The following is a 23,191-nucleotide window of genomic DNA, read 5'->3' on the forward strand; positions in this document are numbered from 1 at the left end:
CAAGTTGAACGGAAAACTTTATTTTAGCAGGAAAAATAACTGTAAGTACATTCACATGAAATTTAGTGTGCATTAATGGTAAATATGAGGTTAACATAGATCATGAATGACATTTTATAAGAGAGTGACGGTCCGGCAAAGAAAGGTATCCATTTGACTATGTTGCATAGCGACCCACCTGAAACTGCGTTGCGATAGGTTTTCGGTCGATATTTCTGAAACAAATCTGAATAATTCTATGAAAATACACATGCTTTGTTTAAGAGACAGCCTTTTAGATAAGAAGTGTTTTAATAATTACTTGTTCCCGATAAGCAATATATATGATGCGATATTGTCAAAATGTCAAAAACTCGAGAAAAAAAAATCCCCCCCCCCACGCCCCGCCTGGCTGTACAGTAGTGCTTGAATAAACGACACAAATCTCAGCTAAATGGACACATGTGCTAAGAAACGGAGTCATTTGCACTTCAGTAGACTGGCATCAGTCGTTAGAGTCATTAAATGTAAAGCACTTGGCCATAAAATCAATCCTCTTTGATAGCACATTCTAAAAAATTTACAATATCTCTAACCTCTGACTCTGTTGAGATGAGCCTAGAGAGAAAATGTTTTTTTCTTGGAAAATATTAGTGTCAGTATGAAGAAAGAATAAACTTTATTACAGATAACTTGATCTCAACGGACTTTGTAAGTCTAGCACTTCAGGTGCACCCATTATTTTCATTCAATTCTGGTGGAAATTCCTTTAAATCATACATACAAGACCGGAAATTTTTAAATTCGGCCATATTTCTCCATCTGTTCTGCGTTAAATTCATCGGAATCACTTGATCTGATAAAGCTATAACCCGTGTGTTAACAGCGCAAACATGTATGGACGACTTGCAAATGTACGAAAAGTCTGCAGTATTTGTAGGACTAAAGATACACACACTGCTGAAATTTCTGAGACATCGTATGATTTCTTTATTCACGTCATTTCAAAACATTTCCCAACACAATTTTATCATTGTTTACAGTACCTAAAATGGATTAGACCTCTTTAATTCTCCATTAAAAGCAAATATATTATTTCTGATATATAATTTCTGAATTAGTGGTAAAATTTTCTAACTGATAAATGCAGTGTTGCTTTAAGCAGACGAACTGTTTGGTTGAATTCGTTTACTAAAAGTTGTAATTAGATTCTGTTATTTGTCTGACATTTATATCTATCTATTTGAAAGAAAGACACATTGTATCTCATACATGTGTATCACAAATCGGTTTATCACTAGACATAATGTTACTACAGTAGTGTGTGAATACCTGTAGACGAAATAATAGATCAAAAACTTCCATTATGAATGAACTACTAAGACATTTGAAATACATACAAAACAATGCATGAAAACAATTCTGAGTATATATTTAAGCACATTGTAACTTATTTAAGCCTCATTCTTCTGTTTCATTTCAATTCTCTTTTCTACGATGACCTTATACGGCTTGTAGATGAGACCATTTGCACCGCCAACTTGCGCTAAATCCGGGCACTTCCCAGAAATCATTCTCCACTTATAACGCTGCATCAAGCTTGCAAATATCAAATGCAGTTCCGGTTTTGCTACGAATTCACCGAGGCATACTCTTTTTCCCGCTGAAAATGGCAACCAGTTCTTTGGTTTAGGTCCCAGCTTTCCATTCTCGTCTAAAAATCGTTCTGGAATGAAGCGATCAACATCGTCCCAAGCGTCTGGGTCATGATGTAGGGCCCAGTGATTTATTATAACAGTTGTACCCTTTGGTATCCTGTAACCAGCTTCATGAAAAAGAAATTATTAACTATGTATTTGTTATAGTTTCGTAATGTTTATCGGTCACGATAGTCCATGAATTAATACAACCATACCCACGACTTTGTCCGTGACAAAATGGAATAAATAACAGTTCGGCTCCAATAGTACTCGCATGTTTTTCTTCATAGTCTATGACAAACATTTTAAAACGGTTCAAAGGCCAGTTTGTTTATCAGCTCCATTAAATTTTATGTGCAATTTGAAATGAAAAGATATTTACTAAATACAATTAAAATAAAATAAATTCATTTAATTATTTAAAGCAGTGTTTGGTTACTTTTTCTCTTTATGTTAAGAGTTGATACAAATAGAATAATTAGTTGGAACCTTATTTGGAAATAGACTGTAATTTTAAAACTGGAGCTTACCAACTTCAGTGTCACACAAAGTCATATGTGGTAATCCTAATGGAGCTACTGTTCCCAGGCGCATGCTTTCATGCAACACAGCTTCCGTGTAACCAAGATTAGGCCTGTCATTAATGCCAGGGAGTTTATCCCTGCCTAAAATCAACACAAGCATGACTTAACAGATATTTTCTATTGTTTTGTTTACTCGGACTACTAAAATCATAACAACAATGTTTCTTATTACTTTCAACCTTGCAAAAAAGGGTTAATCATATTTTTTAAAAACGACATGTTTCTAGCCCAAATTATAAGAAAAACATGCTCTGGTAAATCTTTAATATTGTTAAATTCGGAATCGAACAAATGGAATGCCTAGAAATATAAGAATGATGAACTACAGGGATGAAATACCTTACCAACAACTCTGTCAATTTCTTCTTGCACCTTTTCTTGTATGTCAGGAAAGGCCACCATGTGAAGTATTGCACCACTCAAGGTAAATCTTGACGTGTCTATACCAGCTATAATAGATTAAATCCCAGTCTGATTTGAAGTTTACCAAATACGACATTTCATGTAGCTGGTGCAAATGTGTATAACACCCTTTTTGCGTGTGTTGAATAAAAAAAATTCAGATATGCATTATTGAGACTCCAGTTACTATTAGCCGTTTTTTTATCATATTTTTACAATATGTACTTCGATCATTTTGAAACAAATTTTCGCTGTGAAGACACTTCAAAATATTTAAGTTAGCACAGACATCTTTCTAGACATCGCTGTAAAATTAAAGGCATCAGTGGCCCTACTGGGCGAAAGAGTATGCTGAAAAATAAAGTCTAAAATAAAAGTTTTTGGAATAAAAAATCTCTAATCATCAAACATATTGGTAGTCTTAAAATTACAGAAGATCATATTTTTCAACAAGATATAAACTGGAAGACACTCTTGCAACCAAGTTGAGGATGACATCAGAACTGTAACATGCTTTTCAACATACAAGGTTTTGAGCAGATTTTGTCAATCTGTTACATGAAACGCTTTGGTAAGTAAGTTTCATTGAGCTTTCGTATTCATTTACCATAAATGGAAACGGTAAATACAATGAACACTATTTATAATGATCATTTCATTTTAAGACAATTTCATGCCATTGCGTAGTGTGATACCACAGAGTAAATTTGATGTTTTATTGCCATTTATATTCCCTTACTTACATTTTAGTTTAGGTCCGTGAAGATAACGTTAGTTTAAAGAGCAATAACGGTTATGTAAACCTTGAATTTCTAAAAGTTAAATCATCGTAAGCAAAGGAATTAACACACAGCAGATTCAAAGGAAACGGTATGAAAGTCGAAGTTTCAAGACATTTCTGATATCGTGAAATCTGGATGGAAAATAAAGTTCTCTGTGTTTCTGAATAAAACCAATTCGTAACTTGTATAAATGAGCTTTTGTGTTTTGTAATTCAGTCAAAATACTGTTCATTGCTCATTTTATGGCTGGTGTTATTCAACTATAAACTAAACATGAAAGTCATATACAAACCACACAAATAACGGTCTGCACTGTAAGTACGTAGCATTATTAATTTACAAAATGTGTCTATTATACCATAATCCATCAGTTTGATAGTATTTAACTTGTAGCATTGTATTAACACTTTTCGTTCAGATGTCTAATTACGGTTTATTCCATACAGTTGCCGGCAGTTTGATTTTGTTTATTATGAAAAGGTTTGCTCTCGTCTTGATATGGATTTCCTGGACAGCGTATACCCCGTATTCTGTCACCAACAAGCTGTGTAACTATTAGAGACCACAGATGTCATGCTTTGAGTAACTTGTTTGCAAAGAAATTTTAGAATCAAAATTGTGATTCATCGAGTAAAGGAACAGTGCCCAATCAGTTGCAGAGATACTGACGGTGTTAGATAGCTGTTCAGACCCATCTCGGTAATTTGATGTTTTCTTGATACGAAGTGAAAATAGCGAAGACTGTTTTCTGTTACTTTGCTTTCCTTCGATAACATATTGGAAAGCTGAATATCAGCTAGTCTAAAGGGAAACAATTTCTAGATGATATGCCGTGTTATGTGTTATTTAAATGCATCTTTTTAAAATCTAAATAAGACTATTCATGTGGAACATATTTGACTCTTGCGAATGAAATGATCTAAATCAAAACCAAGATTATGTCAGAAATAGGTAGTTTTGCATTGTTGTTTAGCCAAGGAGTCTATTTATTTTTTGGTTTGCTAAATGTGACTTTCTATTTCATTTTCATACGTTATCGTCGGCTATATGTACAGTTTGTTTGTCTTAAAAGTGAATGTTAATATTAATCAAAATAAGGTCTACCATTGCCTAAACGAGTTCTGTTTCGGCTATTATACTGAACAGTAGCATTATAAACACAGACATGCTGGCACGCTTTTTACAGACCGCTGTTAAAAATTGCAATATACTGGAAAGAAATACAGTTCACACAATATTTACTTCAAAAAAAACTATTTTAGAGGCGCCATGTTACCTAAATAGTGTACACCCTCTCCAGTCCCCATCCTAAAATACCTTTCTTAATAAGAAAAGAAAATATAAACTGAACACATACACCGATTAAAACTTTTATACCGTAAAGTAGGTTCAGCGTGCCGGTAACGAGTATTTTTATTGTTTTACAATAACAACATGTAATGAATCTCACACTTTGGTAGTCACCTTTGTAATGATATGAATGAAGCATCTTTTGTAATGTTATGTGTAATCGATGTTTTGACCTTTTCAAGAAATAGAAGATCTTTTGAACAATATGCTTATGTTTGACAAATACACATGTAAAGAAATTGAACACGAACATTTAAACAGTGTACCAAAATAATTAGTTGCGTTTTATGAAGAGTACTCATTAATTTCATTCATGTTTATTTTATATCTATGATATAATTAAATTGTTACGGATATTGTTTCTGTGTATATTATTAATTTGCTGGACTTCAGTGAATTCGTCATGAAAGTCAAAATAATTTCGATGCAGTGCTCTATGGTTGGGTATTTTTGGTTAATGCCGTTTTGAGAAATATAACTATATTGTTGTACATTTGATAAGCCATTTTGTCATTAAATCGCAATTCTCTGTTTTATAGATGATAAAATAGGTCCGCGATGGAGATCATGGCAGTTATTTTTTAAAATGTACTTGAAATAAACTAAAAAGTTATATTCATGCTACTCAAAGAACGTTTTCGCAAGGCTGTGTATGAACTGAGCATACAACTTTTAATCTAATGAAGAACAGGCATTTAACATTTTAAATACACCAGAGACATTACTTTAGCATGAATGTCTAGGCAAGGCCCTTTTAAAGGCAATTCTAACTGGAGTCAAACTAGCTTGCAAATGCTTAAACAACTTAGGAATGTCAATGTCCATTTTTTAAACCAAATAAATTTTTACCAAAGAAAATATCGGATAGCGTCTGCACCAGATGTTGGTCGGTTAGCGACTTCAGTTTTTCTGCACCCTCTTCTTCCATAGCTTCCATACGGGCTAAGATAAGAGTGTCTGTGAAATGACGGACGTTGTCTGGAAAATGTATATAAGGTTATTATGCATGCGTGTACAAAATATGAAATATTTAAGTTTTAATGCTTTCCATGTCAAGTGATATGATTCGTTCAGGAGAGAAATTTGACAATTTGTTTTCCCTAGTCCGTTATAACTGAGTGCGTATCTGCCAGAAGCACTGTTTCAACAACTGTCACGCGGCTTATCTAGTACCACTTGTCATAATCATATCAGTTTTCTTTGAAAGCAAGATAATACATTCTTGTAAAAGGCTTGCTTCTCCATTTTGATTTCATATGTTACGCATACCTTTATCAAATGTTTTCTCAGCCTCTCTCAGTTTGTTAGTTAAATAACCACTGACCACGTCTTCCAAGAATTCTTCTATCATCTTAAACGTGTTTGACTTGTAGACATATTTAAGTCCTGGAATAAAATCTTCCCATGTCCCTAAGCCAAGATCTTTGAAAGCATTGTCTTCCTTCTCAAGAATGTAGTTGACTTCTTTATCCTTAAAGCTGTACCTATAAGTAAAATATGGGAGAAAAAAAGGACAAAAAAAATCGAAAGTGTACTTACTATATGACAAACATCTAGAAAATACTTTTATTTTCAATAATTCTATGGAGATCGATGATCTTGGACGCCGTAAATTGCTATGTAGACATAAACTGTGGAACAACATCTTGCACATATTGGCCGATTTAAATAAAAATTAGACATCATTTTTAATTAACCATTGCATTTTTTAAAAGATGAACGCCGATAATTATAAACATACATACATTCATTAACCCTAACGGTTAAAATAAGGCTACACTAAAGGCATAAGACAAATAATCAGTAAATCTCAAAATTCCGACAGTACACTTTGAACACATCGAATTGGGGAATATCAATGTGCAATATCTCCACTACTTTCTTGCAACTTTCTTGAAACACAGCTGATATTCTACCAATCCTGTTCGGAAAAAGACGTCTTCTAGCCCGTATATTGGTAAGTTAATTTAATCTTCCAGATGACTCAACTTGCCCATAACGGCCAGCCCCAATTTTGACATATTTTGTGACTTTTAGCTTTTGGGTTACCTTATTACTTAGTGAATTACGTACAATTGTTATCGTTGCCAAGTGTAAATCTTTTTACAGGCGACTATAATACATCCACTGTGAAATAGATAAGTTCACGCAAGCCGCATTGCAACGGTTTGTGAATGATTACTTAGAATAACCTGGTTTAACTAAAAAAGTTTGAATGGCCGGATAATCATAAAGTTATATCAAGATTGCTGGAGATAATTGACAAACGTTATGAGGCATTATTTAATCACTTAGGAAAACGCTCATTTACTATATTATACAGGAAGATGTATGAATATCACGGCCTCAGTGGGAAGCGAAATTGGCAATATCTTTACTTTATATGCTTATCGCCGATTAAAAACATCTTATGTGCGTCAGGTGCCGTCATATTATGCTTTCTATATTATCATGTTATATTTATTGTTCATGTACAGCAAACAATGTCATTTAAATGAATTCGCCATTGTTAAAGTTTTGCTGAATTATAGAGCATGTATGGAGTATGCTTATTCTACGTTACTTTGGGGCAACCCTCGTATGTCAAAACGTTCCTCCAAAACAGGTTAACGTTAATAGCGTCCCTACAGGCATTCTAAACAGATGATAACGTTAATGTTATACCAGCTTTCCTTAAAAAATAATTAGCGTTAATAGCGTACAACATACTTTCCTCCGAAACAAAGTCCTGTGAGTATATTTCCAACTATAAAGTTGATATATTCTGACGGATCGAACTCTCCAGATAGTTGGTCAATCTCAAACAAGGTTGTTTCGACTGCATCATGAACTCGATTTTGTAAAGCATCACCTTGCATATAATGACTAGTGGATAGAAAAAGGTGAAAGCTTATTTTATAATTGTTTGTTTTTGCACAACAATGATCCAAGACTGTACAAGGAAAATGACATAAAAATATAATATTAAGAATAATTAATTTCACAAACAGCCATCTGCCGAAGTAATAGACTTAAAGGCTTATCTTGGTTAAAATAATTATTATGACACCATTTTAAAACAACAATAAAATCCCTTATCTGTTGAAACTCACCGTAAAGCTTTCGATGCAATTTTCCTGTGAAGCTTCCATGTTGGGCCATGGTCGGCCATGGCGATGTCTTTTCCTCCGTAGCTAAATGCGTCGACTTAAAGTAGGAAAAAAACAATTCATTTTAGTAATAACCATTTCTCATCATATACGAATACACCTGTGCCGTCATTATGTATACGTAAATTTTCTTACGAGAAACGGACATTCTTAAATTGTGATGGGTCATGCATCCAAAAAGTTCTTATTACTGGTTGCGCTTCGTACCTATGATTTTCATATAAATACTTCCAAAGAAGACAATTGAATTAATGAAAAAAACATACTAGAAGGTGAATGCTGCCGTCCAGCAAAATCTGTTGACCTTTTCACAAGCACTTCCATTGCAGTTTCTAGTGTATTCACAATCACAGTTGGAATAGGCCCTGCAATATTTTCAAGATATAATGTTACAACGAGCGTTCATCGTATAATGCAACTATGATTATTGGATTTATTTGTATATCATTTTTTTTTCAGGTAGACTCATCCGGTTCTACTGATAATCGAGTCTTGGTTGCAGTTGACCCAACGGCAGTTACTGTTTAGCCGAGTTACAAACAAAACAGTCACACCAGATCAGCATCTACAGCCATAGACTTATTATATTTCTGGAATATTGTAGAAGAAATATTTTTAAACAACGACTTCCTAATAGCATTTTTATTTAAAGCAAAGTATCTATTTATTGTTACATTCATAAATAAAATTTGTTAAAACATAATTAAGAATAAAGATGCCTAAGGCATGTCAAACGTTGCTAAATTATATATGTATGTTATTATTATTTTATGTTTGTTATTGTTATTCAATGTCGTGTCATTCATATTTTAAGTGTTACCATTGTTATTCTATATGTCGTTATTCTTATTGTATGTTTGATATTCTTATTGTAAAAGACGTTATTGTTGTTGTATATTCATTATTGTTTTTGTAAGTTTGATATTCTTATTGTATGTGGGATTTCCCGCGATATAAATAGCACAGCGACGCTATACAAATTATACAATCACATAATATAGAATAAGAATGACACGTTTTGTAAATAGAATCGTCAGATATTCAACAACAATGATGACTTTTACCATAAGAATATCGAACGTACAATAAGAATGACGACATATACAGTAACAATGGTATTACTTAGAATATGAATGACACGACATTGAATAACATTATCAAAGATAAAATAAGAATAACGAAATATAGAATAACAATAATGACTTTTACCATAAGAATATCGAACATACAATAAGAATAACGACATATACAATAACAATGGTAAGACTTAGAATATGAATGACACGACATTGATTAACAATATCAAAGATACAATAAGAATAACGAAATCTAGAATAACGATAATGACTTTTAAAATATGAATGACAAGGCAGTGAATAACAATAACAAACATACAATAATAATAACATACATATATAATTTAGCAACGTTTGACATGCCATAGATGCCCAAAAGTCCAGTTCAGAATGAAAGAACAATGCTTATGGGTATAGGTATCCAGTTGTAGAACGACCAACTGGCGCTTTTGTGGTCATTTATGATCACAGGCTTTACAAATACTTCAAAAATAGATTTTAAAAAGACTATGTTTATTGACCAGATACAATCCTCGATTACTATTAATGATCAAATGTTGCGAACACTATTCTTATCATTCAAGTTTCAAAGGCTCATAATGCCTTTGTTTATAATGGGGCGGCCTTAATTTTTGTTATAAGAATAAAATATACAAATTTCTTCTAAAATTCTGTTTTCAGTAATTGTTTTATTGAGTATTTGTCAAAGGTTTGAACACTGATTAACACAGTAGGAAATTATATCTAATGCTTTGTTTCTGATTACCTCCCTTTAGGTATTGAAAATATTCATTTCTGACCATGTGCTTATGTATTACATCTATTTCGATCGTTATTTCATTTGGTCTTAGCCTTCTGAAACTTTAAGGTGTGATTATCGATGAAATATACAAACTGAATATACCTTACATGTTCACATGTCTTATGTTTAAGCATCATGTGATCATTGGAAACAAAGACAAGCTGATTAATGTCCCCCGCCTTTTTCGAAGAAAAAAGGGAACATAGAACATAGGCTGCGTCCTTCCGTCCATCCGTCCTTCCGTCCTTCCTTCCGTCAATCACACTTCGTGTCCGGTCCATAACTCTGCCATCCATGAAGGGATTTTTTAAATAACTTGGCATATGTGTTCACCATAATGAGACGACGTGTCATGCGGAAGATCCAGACCCTTAGCTCCAAGGTCAATGTCACACTAAGAGGTCCAAAGTTAACAGGGTCTGTTTCGTGTCCAGTCCATAACTCTGCCATCCATGAAGGGATTTTGAAATAACTTGGCATAAATGTTCACCATAATGAGACGACGTGTCATGCGGAAGATCAAGACCCCTTGCTCCAAGGTCAATGTCACACTAAGAGGTCCAAAGTTAACAGGGTCTGTTTCGTGTCCAGTCCATAACTCTGCCATCCATGAAGGGATTTTGAAATAACTTGGCATAAATGTTCACCATAATGAGACGACGTGTCATGCGGAAGATCAAGACCTCTAGCTCCAAGGTCAATGTCATACTTACAGGTCAAAAGTTAACAGTGTCTGTTTCGTGTCCGGTCCGTAACTCTGCCATCAATGAAGGGATTTGAAAAAGTAACTTGGCATAAATGTTCACCATAATGAGACAACGTGTCATGCGCAAGACCTAGACTCCTAGCTCTAAGGTCAAAGTCATACTTAGAGGCCAAATGTCAGATACAGGAATGACTTTGTCCGGATCATTTTTTCTTCATTCGTGGATGGATATTGATGTAACATGGCAGAATTGTTCATTAACATGAGACGGAGTGTCATGCCCAAGGTCCAGGTCCCTTATTTAGAATTACTTCCCTTTGTTGTAACTATAAATAGCCTATATTGTAACTTTTTCATTATTGGCTAAAGGGAAAAATCGATACCACTTTTCTGTAGTACAGCATGCATGTTAAATCCAATTTTTATGTGTTTTTTGACCTATCGCTACCTGATAAAGATTTTTGTGTGGACTTAGATTTTTTTATTTTATGATAAACGTCCCTTTGTTGTTATTATTAATAATATATATAGGGAAAAATCAAGACCATGTTTCTGTGGTACAACATAGATATTACTTTCAAGTTTTAGGTCTATTTTAAGGTATCTCTGTCTACTAAACTTATACAGAATATGTTTTACTGTAACAGCTACTTGATGTGCATCTATTGTGACATCCTGGCACTCTTGTTATTTTTTATTTATGCTAAGATGCTGTATTGGCATACAGTATGTTTTGTGAAAAATGACCTTAGGCGGGGGACGTTGGCAACTTTGTTACAAATTCTTGTTGATTACATGATCGCAGGTTAAATGTTATACAAGAGATCACAGAGTGATTCTGGCGCCCACCATTGAGTCATTTTTGAATGTTCCAAATTTCAGGACTAGTTCAAAATCCTGAAAGTAGGTAACTATGTCAGAATCCAGGTAATCACAGTCCTTGGATCCAGTGATCTCTAATATCTATTGGTAATTTTGGCTCCATACAAGGTACTTACATACCAGATACCAAAAAGATTGGTCAGTATATGAATGTGCTATGAGCAAAGCACAAATATGTCGCTAGATCAAAATCAAGGTCAAAGTTCATTTTGGTACACAAAACTGTGCATGCGTTCAATGCATGTGGTCCAAATTTGGAAGCTGTACCTTGAGAAATGTGAAAGTAGGTCACTAGATCAATTTCAAGGTCAAAGTTCATTTCGGTACACAAAACTATGCACGTGATTCAAATTTGAAGGCTATAGCTACACAAATGTGAAAGTTGGTCACTAGGTCAAGATGTTGGTCAACTCATATTAAGGTTCATCTAACCCCTCAAAACTATACATGTGGTCCAATTTGAATGCTATAGGTTAAAAACAAAAAAAGTAGGTCACTAGATCAAAATAAGTAACCTTGACCCTAAACAAGGGAGATGACACTATTAATGAGTTATATGCAAAATTTTCTTATTACGGAAACAGAGAATGCACATATAATTACTTATATTATAACTACATGTAATAATTAAACTCATACCCTAAACAAGAGAGATGACACCATTAATGACTTATATGCAATTATTATTTTTTTCTTATTATGGAAGCAAAGAATGTACATATAATTACTTATATTATAACTAATTAATAAACCCAGAAATGTGAGTACTAAACACATTAATCATCAATCTGCTAGGGTAGTCCATTCACTGATGTGGTGTAACAGGAAAATAATGAACAACTTGAATCATTATCTCATTAGTGTCTGCAGACTTTATGACCTTTCTACAGGTAAGGCCATAAAACCCAGTTAACTACTTGGTGGGCCACTGGACATAAAATTTTGTTAGAAATCAAAATAAGCAAAGGGCCATAACTCACTCAAAAATTGTTGAACCAGTCTGAGTTTCAGGGGGACACAACTAGGGTACCAATACATCATTTTGACAATATTGTCGAAATCCGACCAGTAGTTTCTGAGGAAATGCGATAAAGAGAAATTGTTTACGGACGGAAGAACGGAAGGACGACGGACCACGGACGCAGAATGATTTGAATAGCCCACCATCATCAGATAATAAAAAATACGTGATCAGCGTCAACATAGACAAACTGAATATTGATTTGAGAAATAAAACGTCCCATAGTGTGATTTGTTCTTGAATAAAATCTTTGCTTGGAGTTTAAATGTAAAGGAATTATATCACATATATCACAAGGGCGCAGTCCGACTGATATAATGATGCGCATCTAAACAAGAAAAAAATGATAAATCGCTGTTTGAGATATATTATTTCGATTCCAACACGTTATTTAGGATTATTGTGTACATCTTTCATGACATCCACCAAATATCTGCCGTTTTTCAGCGCGCCGCTTTTATGTTTGACGATATGATGTAATAATTGTGACGTACAAAAATGAATTGTTGCGTAATAATACACAATCACAATTTTGAATAGGAAAACGAATCAGGTTGTGTTAGAATACATATTGACAGCTTTATGGTTTTATAAAACATATGTTAATTATTGCCGATAGTATATATACAATTTAAGCCCGCCCGCTTAGCTCAGTAGGTAAGAGCGTTGGTCTACGGATCGCGGGGTCGCGAGTTCGATCCTCGGGCAGGGCTTGTGTTCTCCGTGACTATTTGATAAACGACATTGTGTCTGAAATCATTAGTCCTCCACCTCTGATCATTCATGTGGGGAAGTTGGCAGTTACTTGCGGAGAACAGGTTTGTACTGGTACAGAATCCAGGAACACTGGTTAGGTTAACTGCCCGCCGTTACATGACTGAAATACTGTTGAAAAATGGCGTTAAACCCAAAACAAACAAACAAAATATATACAATTTAAACTGATTATCGATTATATTTTCATATGTATCATGCTATATAGACCAAATGTGATCAGCTAATACATAGATTACATGCTCACAGGTTTAAAGTAATATTGATCATATGCGATCGGCGGTGTAATTTTCATAATGAAATACCACTTACCTGTGCCGACTGTTATCACCGGTCCGAATTTCTTTGACCATTCAAACGCTTGCTCGTGCAGCTTAGCTTGATCTATTTCTATAAAAATGGATTCAGTGTATTACACACATGTTTGAGTACAAAGTTTATGTAGAATCAAATACAAGTCATAAGGTTAAAACTAGTCGAAAAAGAAAACGTTGCAATAATCATGTCAGGCCGGTAAAGATTTTACTTCAAACCATGTAAGGATGACTTTTATCACTAGACTTTTAATTATTTAACTTAATCGGACAGTTACAATGCCGAAATAATAAATTTCATATGGCGTACAGTATGGCCGCCACATAATGACTACATATAACTGCAATATAGCGGATTCTAAATCTTACGCAATGCATTTCCTAGGAGAGGGAGTCCAGAGGGTCCTGGTGGATACTTGTACTTCCACTTTTGTATCGCCCAATACACGATGAGCCCGGCAACCAGACCGACAATACACGTGCTCGTAACGGAACCATGAGGCAGAAATTCCAACATGTCAGTGATTCGCTTCATTCTTTATTAGAAAATTATATCATTTAGAAATTTATATCATTATTTATTAATCGGTATTGTTATTCTTCTTACCAATCCCATTTGCCTAGTTAAGCATGCAGGATGAAGAACTATGGGTCCTTGCTTTGGGAGTTCAATCCCCGGGCGAGGCGTATATTCGCTGTGACAGACGTTGTGTCCGAAACCATCCGTCGTTCATCAATTTTTCATAGCACTTGCAGAGAACAGGTAAGTACTAACTGCTTTAGACTTCAGACACACTGTGACGTAAACTGTACGCCATTACATAGCCTTAATACTTATGAAGCGCGGCTCTTAACCAAAAACAAGGGGAAAAAACAGCTCTCTGAAGGGTACATTACATACCTTGCACGATTTCTTGTAAGTTGCGAACTTGTCAGCATGTGGAAGTCTCGCGCACAGAAATCTGATAAGCTTATAAGGTTAAATTACTATTTGTTTTTCTTCAATGATAATAAGAGGAATTGTCGTCGTTGCTTATATAGGCATTTATATTGGGTTTGTTAGTTATGCTCGTAAAATAATCAATGTGCAATTTTTTGTCAAATAAATTATTGTTTGGATAAAATTCCTGTCTCCTAAAAAGTTCATTTTGGGTCTAAAAATGATGACAGTCAAAACAGAAACGGTCATCCATTCATACAGTTACAGCTCATATTTGCGAAAAAAGTAACATTTCTCATTAGTACTAACGTTTACGTCTAATATCATGCTATAGAATATACGCATGCGCCCCAAGTCAGTCACGATATGACAGTTAACACTAGGTGGGCAATAATCATTTAATAATTTATTTTAATCTCTAAAACGTATTTCATGAATACGAAATCTAACTATTTTCACTGCATATGCAACTGAATTGACAGCATGAAATGCAAAGAAGTGAAGTATGCACTAGGTGAAACTATTCGCCTATTTTTTTCAAATAATAATACCTTTGTATTTCAAAATACTCAAGGCAACAGTGGAAACTCATTTAACCCTTATCATGCTGGACACGATTGATTCTGCCTTTGTGACCAGTGTGGATCATGATCAGCCTGCGCATCCGTGCGAAATTTAGAAGGGTTAATGCTAGTAACTTCTCCCGATAGTTTGACTGCATAATACGTGAAATGAACACAAATTACAAACATTTGAAATGAGCTCCCCTCCCTTCCCCGCCCCCAAACCCCCCCCCCCCCCCCCCCCCCCCTCCCCGTTTCCATAAAAAACTTGGTTAGTACCGAAAAGACTGAGACTTCAAATGCCTTGTGCAGTAAATTTATGACGTCAAATGTACATTTTAATGCATTACTAACCCATTGTAAAGTGACTTCTATGATCAGCCAACTGATTAACATGAACAGAAAACACTGAGTCCTTTTACAAAAAAAAAGAATCATCACGCACACGCACAAACGCAGTTTTTTTTTTCATAGAGGGAGTAACTTTTATATAGACGTAATTATGTTGGCTTATGGGTAGAATTTCAGGTTCCTGTGTCTTAATTTACACATTTATGTTTCGTCCAAAAATGTAATATTTCAGCTTTGTAAGCTCCATTTAAAAAGTTTACGTGCGTTTGCGTAACAAGATGAAACTCAAAAATGAATATTTGAGCCGTGCAATGAGAAAATAAAGCTATGTAATCAAAATGATAAAACATAAACTTACTTTGATAGATATTCCTTACTGTACTCACTATTGAATTAAAATCTTGCGCCGTGATATTTATACCGTTACAGGTTGCGTGTGCTTTTTATTGACCCTGTCAACGTGTGTGCTTTTTATTGACCCTGTCAAATTGTGTGCTTTTTGTTGACCTTACCTCACTGTGTGCTTATTATTGACATTTGTCTGTACTACATAAACACTGCGGTCAATACAACAAATATAAAGAAAACCATTAATACAAACGTTACTCAATAAAGCATAAAAAAGAATGTTGCTTACTTTGAAAATTTGCAACGCAGCCTTTGAAAGTAGACATATTTCAAAGAAATTAATAAACAGTCATGTTTGTGGTTAATTTATGTTAGGTCGCCAACTCCAGCAAGATAGTAAAAATAAAGCATCTTTGCATGTAACCGCTGAAACCACGCCCTTAATAAAGAATCTATCTGCCCGCTTCAACTCATTAAAATTGAAAATGCCTGTTAATGAACAGTATGTTTTAAGTCGTTTACTTCCAGAAATTATGCAGCATATTTATGAAAGATACTATTATGACCCCTTTCTTTAAGACAAACTTCAACACTTCTATCTTTATATTTATAGTAAGACTATCACGCAATAGATATCATTTCATTATTATTATTTCACCTTATAACAACTCTATCTTCTTTTACTAACCCTTTTTCGTCTTTATTTTTCTTAACAATAAATACTGAACTGACAATCTTTGTACATTTGTTTTCAGATAACATAATGACAACATTTTTTTTTCTTTCAAGTCCCATTTAAGCTATAAATTTATAGTATGTCTACAAGTTAATTGTCCGCGAAGGAGAAGAATTCTATAAGACTTGTCTTCCATTCTTATCCTTTCCTAAGTTACGATATTCACTGTATGACTATGTATCAATGTATAGAATCTATGTTTACTATTTGGGAATCAATATGTTTAAACTAAAGATACTATTTGTGTTATGACGCAAGGTTTCGCTTATTTTGGTCGTTACAACTTGATATTTCCGTTGTAATGGGCACTGTCTCTGATTCTGATTTTCTGACGTACGTACTATTGCACAATGAGAATTAAACCCAGATTAAAAAGTAGGGAAAGGCAGTTGAACATGTAGGATGTCATTTACGTCACGAGTTTATTTTCTATATCGTAAATAATCAACATGTAAACAGATAGTTGAACATCTAGATCGCTATTGACGTCACAAGGTCATTTTCTATATTGAATTTACTAAACTCACTACACAATTATAACATGGCGCGGGTGAACATGTATTCTTTGTAATGCCTATTTTCATGTCAATAAATGTATACTAAACTTTTATAAAATATTTATTCAGAATGAGATATTAACACTGATTACAGGTATCGTCCAGTCCAGTTAACCGCATTTTAAATAAATTTCTATAATACCGTACAATTATCATCACAACCCTTGGACTACTCATCTCCGTGATTTTTTATGCATTAAAGACCCACCAGAGAAAAAATGAAATTGTTCACGTTTTTTATCGTCTGCTATTTTTGTTTCCAGTTCCCGGGTAGTTATTTTACCGCGTTTTCTCCTTGCAATTCACGATTTTCTCATGATTTCAGTGCACTATTTAAGTGATTGTTTACTGACGATTCTCCACTCGAGGTTGAATATTTGAAAGCATAACAAGTATTTTGATTATTTGTTTATTCCCTCCCACCCAGACTTAAAGACATGTCGAGTTTCTTGATAGTAACTGCTGATGGCATGTAGCAGTATTCGAAAATTAAAGGCAAATTTGACTTTGTGACTGTGATTTAAACAAGAGTATTTATTAAGTTCTAGAGAGATTCCTCAGGTTAGCCAGTACATCACCTATAAGTTCTTATAGAAAATAAGGTTCACAATTACGTATCTTAAAGGCCTAGATTTTGGCAGTGGGCCAAGGGATTTCTGTCTTCACCAGCACAGTTGGGGGCTAATGACCATCACAGTATGGTTCCAATAAACAAGGGTCATTGTTTATTGGAGAGTCAGTCTACCTTACAAGTGTATCAGTTAGTGAGAAAGGGAAACAATATTATTTATTTTAAATTAATGAATAATTGATAACATTTAAAGTTATAACCAGTTTCTTTTTGGCATTTCTCTGTAAAGAAAAATATTGTTGATCAAACACAATAATAAAATAAAGTAATTCATAATAATGAAAATGAGAGACTTACTTAAAGAAATATGCAAGTTTTTATTTTTTTCAAATTCTGTCTGGAGAATTGTGATATTTCAGAAAAATGTGACTTTCGCTCATCTAAAGCTGGCAGAATACTGTAAATAACATTTGTCTAAAATTGAAAACAGTATGTGCATTTCAAAGTTACAAAGCAAAGCATGAAAAAAGTCCCTTTTGGCAACATACTGAAAATGAAAGTCGAGTATAGATGGAACACAATAATTTTATATCATATTTTTTGTCAGCACAAAGAATTCATGAAGTTTCCACTATACTTGTGTTTTATCATCATTACTATTTTCAATATTATTTCTGTATCTTTTATCATCCTAAATGTAATATAATAATAATAATAATGATAATAATAACAATCATGATTATATTTATAACTATAATTATTATTATTATTATCATAACATTAAAGTAATAGTTATTATCATCTATATAATATCTAAATAATAATTATTATTATTATCATTCCACATTCACTGAAGAAAAATTAATTTCTTTCAGCTCCACTGCACATATCTTCATGGTCTAGTTGGGGTCCCTGCTGTGCTAATTGCCCATTAATCAGTTACTGTTACATATTTGCTGATAAGCAGCAGATAAGATGGGAGTTGTATATTGGATTTTGGGGGAGGGGGGACACTTATATAGTAGTGAATCTAGGCCTTTAAATGTATATCCATATATTTTAAGAGTTTTTAGGTATGAACAGTTTCTTGATAATTATTACTACTGAGTAAGTAGTCGTGTATTATTAGAACATTAAAGGCAGATATACATTTAACATTATATAAGAATATTTGGATTCTTTCGTTATCAAATCGAAATTGTCATTATCCTTTTTTTTCGCAAGTTTTCATTTTATTTTGATTCCAACTTGAAAGAATGTTTTGTTCTACACGTTTTACTGTTTCATTCGGGACATAATAGAAACCCCATTTTTACAGTTTAGATTTTCATGAACATTTGATTTTATGTTTGCCTTAAATTTTGATAGTATGTTTTCAGGCTGAGTGGTGTACAAAGATAAAGATAACCACATTTACCCCACTTCTACTGGTCGATCATTACCACATCGCACAACATCGTATCAACTGGCATTTACGAGACAAATATATTCGTATTTTTTGTACAGTGGAATGTTGTCAAATACTATGACCTGTATCCTATATTATTGTTGTTTGTTGTTTTTGTAGTTAAGAACATGAAATAAGTAAATGATTGATTTACTCAGGACAAAGAGTGAGTAAAAACTATATTCTGTCGTGTTTCCCTGACGGTAATTATTCATGATTTGAGAAATACGGTTACCTAATTCTTCTTTTTTTACATTTGAGCCGCGCCGAAAGAAAACCAACATAGAGGCTTTGCGACCAGCCTGGATCCAGACCAGCATTCGCATCCGCGCAGTCTGGTCAGGATCCATTTGTTCGCTTTCAAAACCTATTGCAATTAGAGAAACAACGAACAACATGGATCCTGATCAGACAGCGCGGATGCGCAGGCTGGTCTGGATCCATGCTGGTCACAAGGCCACTATGTTGGTTTTCTCATGGCGCGGCACATTTATAGCTGGATAGCGACATTAACGGGACCTTACTATTATACATGTTCCTGAATTCATGTAGCAAGATATAGTTCGATTTTGACGTTTTAGAATTCAATTAATAGACTCGTCTGTTGATAAGAGAAATCAGCATTATTCAGGTCATATCCACTATTCACTAGCATTACCTAAATAACGGGCCGTTTCATTATTAAAAGTACTAAAGGCATCGCTGACCTTAAAACCGAACTATACACATTACTGGATGTTTTACTTATCATACGTGTTTTGCTTTGAGGAAGTGGTAAAAGCAATTTAATTCATGCGTGAGTGCATTATGATATCATCTTCTATTGCCGAGGCCCCAATCAAGTTAATATTACTATAAAATATAGTATAAATAATATAATATAAATAATGGTTATTAAAAAGTAATTATTGAATAGTTACGCTATACCACTTATCATGCTGGACACGATTCATTCGGACTTTGCGATCAGTGCAGATCAAGAACATGCCCTGCACTGTTCGCCCTTCAGTCGGTATTTCAGTAAGCACTCCATTTAACAGTTAATAGTACTGCCCAGATTAAAAGATGGACAAGTTCAATATAGAAATGTAGCAGGGTAATGTTTAGATATCATATTTAAGTCCCGTCATTTTTTCTAATGAAAATCAGCTTGCATCTAATTTAGTCCGTCCGTTCAGATCTAAATCTTTTAATAACGACAATAGTCAAAGTATATTTTTACCTGCGGCCTGAAGGCCGCAGGTATATTGGAATGCAATAAGTAGTATAGCACAGGAGACTGGGTGATTTCACGTGATTTTTTACCGATATGCGATTGGCTTATCGCATTTATGGAACGCCGTTTTTGTAATATAGCTAGCACTCTATATGATAAAAAGAGAAATGTTTGTGACCTGAATTCCTCATTCATTATTTCATATAATTTATTCAAACTTTCAGCAATGATCAATATTGATACATTGTTGTGCATAAGGGTTTTTATGTTAATTGCCCTTCAATTTCCTAGATTATGGTCCTGTGTTGTCAAGCAAGTCCAAGTGAAGGCATGAATCACATTTGTGAAAGCTCTAGTAAAGTATTTCAATATTCAAGGAATGCGACCAGTTAAGCTAAAAATTATGTTATACATGAAAGGGAAATATAGTTATTTTTGCTCAAAACAATAACTTTCAGAATGATCATGTAGAATGAATTAATATTTCTTACATTAAAGCGTAATGGTGTAATAAAAAGCAAAACAAGTACGCTATTCATCCATAAGTTACTATCAACAATTTCTGGTCTGTATAACTTCTGACCGCAGGAAATCTTTCGACTTGTAAAGAATTTTGTATGCAGATAGAAAGCAACAAGAAGATAACACTGTGGGGAATCACATGATCAAAATAATCTCTAAACCAAAATAAATTTAGGGATAATATTGAAGAATCTTTTGCTGAAAATCTAAAATGTAACCTATCATATGCCAACATACATGTATACAACGATTTCAATCACAATCACTTTCTGATTATCTGGAACACTTCAAGATACTGATACTTATTATTTTCCTTAGTGTTTGTAATTACAGGATATCTCTCATAATCGTCACTACATGATAATTTAACAATTTTCATTAGTCACATGATAGGCTATGTTTAAATTTCATATCTTATCATGACAGGAAATTTTATTCATGTTCTTCAAAATATAAATTAACTTTGGTTTAGAGATTATTTTGATCATCTGATTCCCCACAGTGGATAAGAAAGTCTTTCTTTTTTTTTTTCTTTTTTTTTTTTTTTTTTTTTTTTTTTTTTTTTTTGTTGTTGAAAAGGCAAAGATCAAAGCAGATATGCAGTATAATAAAGCTGCTATGACAAAAAATATATTGAGATATCTTCACGAAACCGGATATGTTAGTCAGAGTTCAATAAGGATATTATCTGGTTTTACTGCAGCGAATCTTGCAATACTAACCTTCCTATGGCAGCCCTCCCAACTAAAAAAATAATGCTTCTAATTTCGGTTGCTAGAGTAATGGCTTCGATGTAACCATTTAATGTTTAATTGTGTATGTTGTAGTGAGGGTGTGCAATAGATCATGGGAAACTTCGTACATATTTCAGTATTTCTTCAGTTCTGATTGGCTCATAACACATGATCGGTGCTAGTTTGTGAGACGAAGGGACAGACCATGGAACTGACTGGCACGAGGCTGTGATTTAACTGAGATGGTGGTGTACTGTTCAAATTTTTTTTTTTAAAAAAAAACTATTTTATTTGGACTAAAATTATTTATGTTTTCTTTTTACTTCTTTGGAGTTTTTATAATTTTGCTGCGCTTATTTGAATTTTACATATATATAATAAACTGTTTTCATTGCAAATTATTACTGACATACTGATATATCATCAGTATAAGCATTTCAGCTAAATCCATACCAGTACACGTGTACAGCAATGAAAATTCAGATAACAAACTAAGCTATATAAACTATACCAGCATATGCATATACTTTTGATACTTTTACTTAAGAATTTACGTTTTAAATAGAACTTCTCGGCGATATATGACCTTTTATGTGTGGATTCGCCGTAAAATCCAACTCACTCACTTTTTTTTTTTTTTTTTTTTTTGTCAATAGTAGGTTACAGCATATAGCATAATAGTATAAGAAATATTCTATAAGTAGGTAATTACATAATGAGTTGTTTGAAAAAGATTGTATTATATAGAACTCGTATAAAGCCCTGACCCTTACCATGTTAGATTTCTTTAATTCGAACAGTACTATGGGGATTACAAGATGTTTACCGAAAAAAAAATTGACCAATAGGCGTAAAAACAGCACAGATCTTGATCAGACTGCATTGCAGTGCAGGCTAATCAAGATCTACACTGGTCTCAATAACAGAAACCAATTATATTAAACAAAACAAGGGTCAAAGCAATACCATAGTGTAATAAGTACTATTGAGCTACATAAAGGGAAATAATTCCTACAAGTATAATAAGCTAATCAAAACACAGTTATTCATCTTTCTTGTTTGTAATACCTACTTCTTATAACCTTAATAAAGAACAAAAATAAAGGATACCAGATCGGCATGAGAGGCTATGCAAAAAGCATGAGAGAAAAAAAAAGGGGGGGGGGGGAAGAAGGGACAGAAACAAAGTAGGGGTTGGTGGTGCAGCACTGGGGAGATTTCGAAATGAGCTGTACAAATGAAAGATCAGTTGTCTAATGAAAGCAGAGATAGACAATCACTCCATTTTACATTAAATTTGTTTAATTTGTTTTCTTTCTTAGCATTAAAATGTTCAAGTTTCAATAACATTTCCATTTGTGTTTTGAAAATCTGAAAGCTTGGAAATATGTTTCTAGTTCGACATTGATATATAGTAAATTTCGCATTTAGTAATATGTTCATTAATGCAATGCTAAATTTTACGTTACCTAGAATAATATCTGTCTTTGACCATTCAGTTGAAATATTCGGACAAGTTTCGTTTATCCATCTTTTGACCTCAGTCCAGTATAAATTACTATAACTCACTCACTTACTGCATGGGTTCCCACATTGCACACTTGGTTCAGTTTAATTATATTAGGATCAAATGATTAACCAAAGAAAAACATCAAGGTCATATACTAAGTATAAACTTTTAACCA

The 23,191-nt window shown here is 33.7% G+C and overlaps 1 protein-coding gene across 3 annotated transcripts; it reads right to left on the reverse strand.

Moving 5' to 3' along the window:
* On the reverse strand, window positions 1-23,162 carry LOC123554313 (steroid 17-alpha-hydroxylase/17,20 lyase-like). 3 transcript variants are annotated; one of them, XM_053548219.1, is made up of 11 exons: window positions 22,976-23,162; window positions 13,891-14,057; window positions 13,520-13,597; window positions 8,213-8,311; window positions 7,890-7,983; window positions 7,507-7,662; window positions 6,067-6,281; window positions 5,647-5,775; window positions 2,608-2,712; window positions 2,210-2,344; window positions 1-1,804 (listed from the first exon to the last, which is right to left on the reverse strand). In XM_053548219.1, the coding sequence occupies exons 1-11, from the start codon at window positions 22,999-23,001 to the stop codon at window positions 1,434-1,436; spliced, it is 1,575 nt and encodes a 524-aa protein (XP_053404194.1). In that variant the 5' UTR covers window positions 23,002-23,162; the 3' UTR covers window positions 1-1,433. The 3 variants fall into 3 exon arrangements, with proteins under 3 accessions (XP_053404194.1, XP_045200314.2, XP_053404193.1); XM_045344379.2 differs by lacking the exon at window positions 22,976-23,162 and adding an exon at window positions 15,734-15,882; XM_053548218.1 differs by lacking the exon at window positions 22,976-23,162 and adding an exon at window positions 14,423-15,189.
* Between the last annotated feature and the right edge of the window lie 29 nt (window positions 23,163-23,191).

The sequence above is a fragment of the Mercenaria mercenaria genome, chromosome 7, assembly GCF_021730395.1.
Source record: "Mercenaria mercenaria strain notata chromosome 7, MADL_Memer_1, whole genome shotgun sequence".
Classification (NCBI taxonomy): domain Eukaryota; kingdom Metazoa; phylum Mollusca; class Bivalvia; order Venerida; family Veneridae; genus Mercenaria; species Mercenaria mercenaria.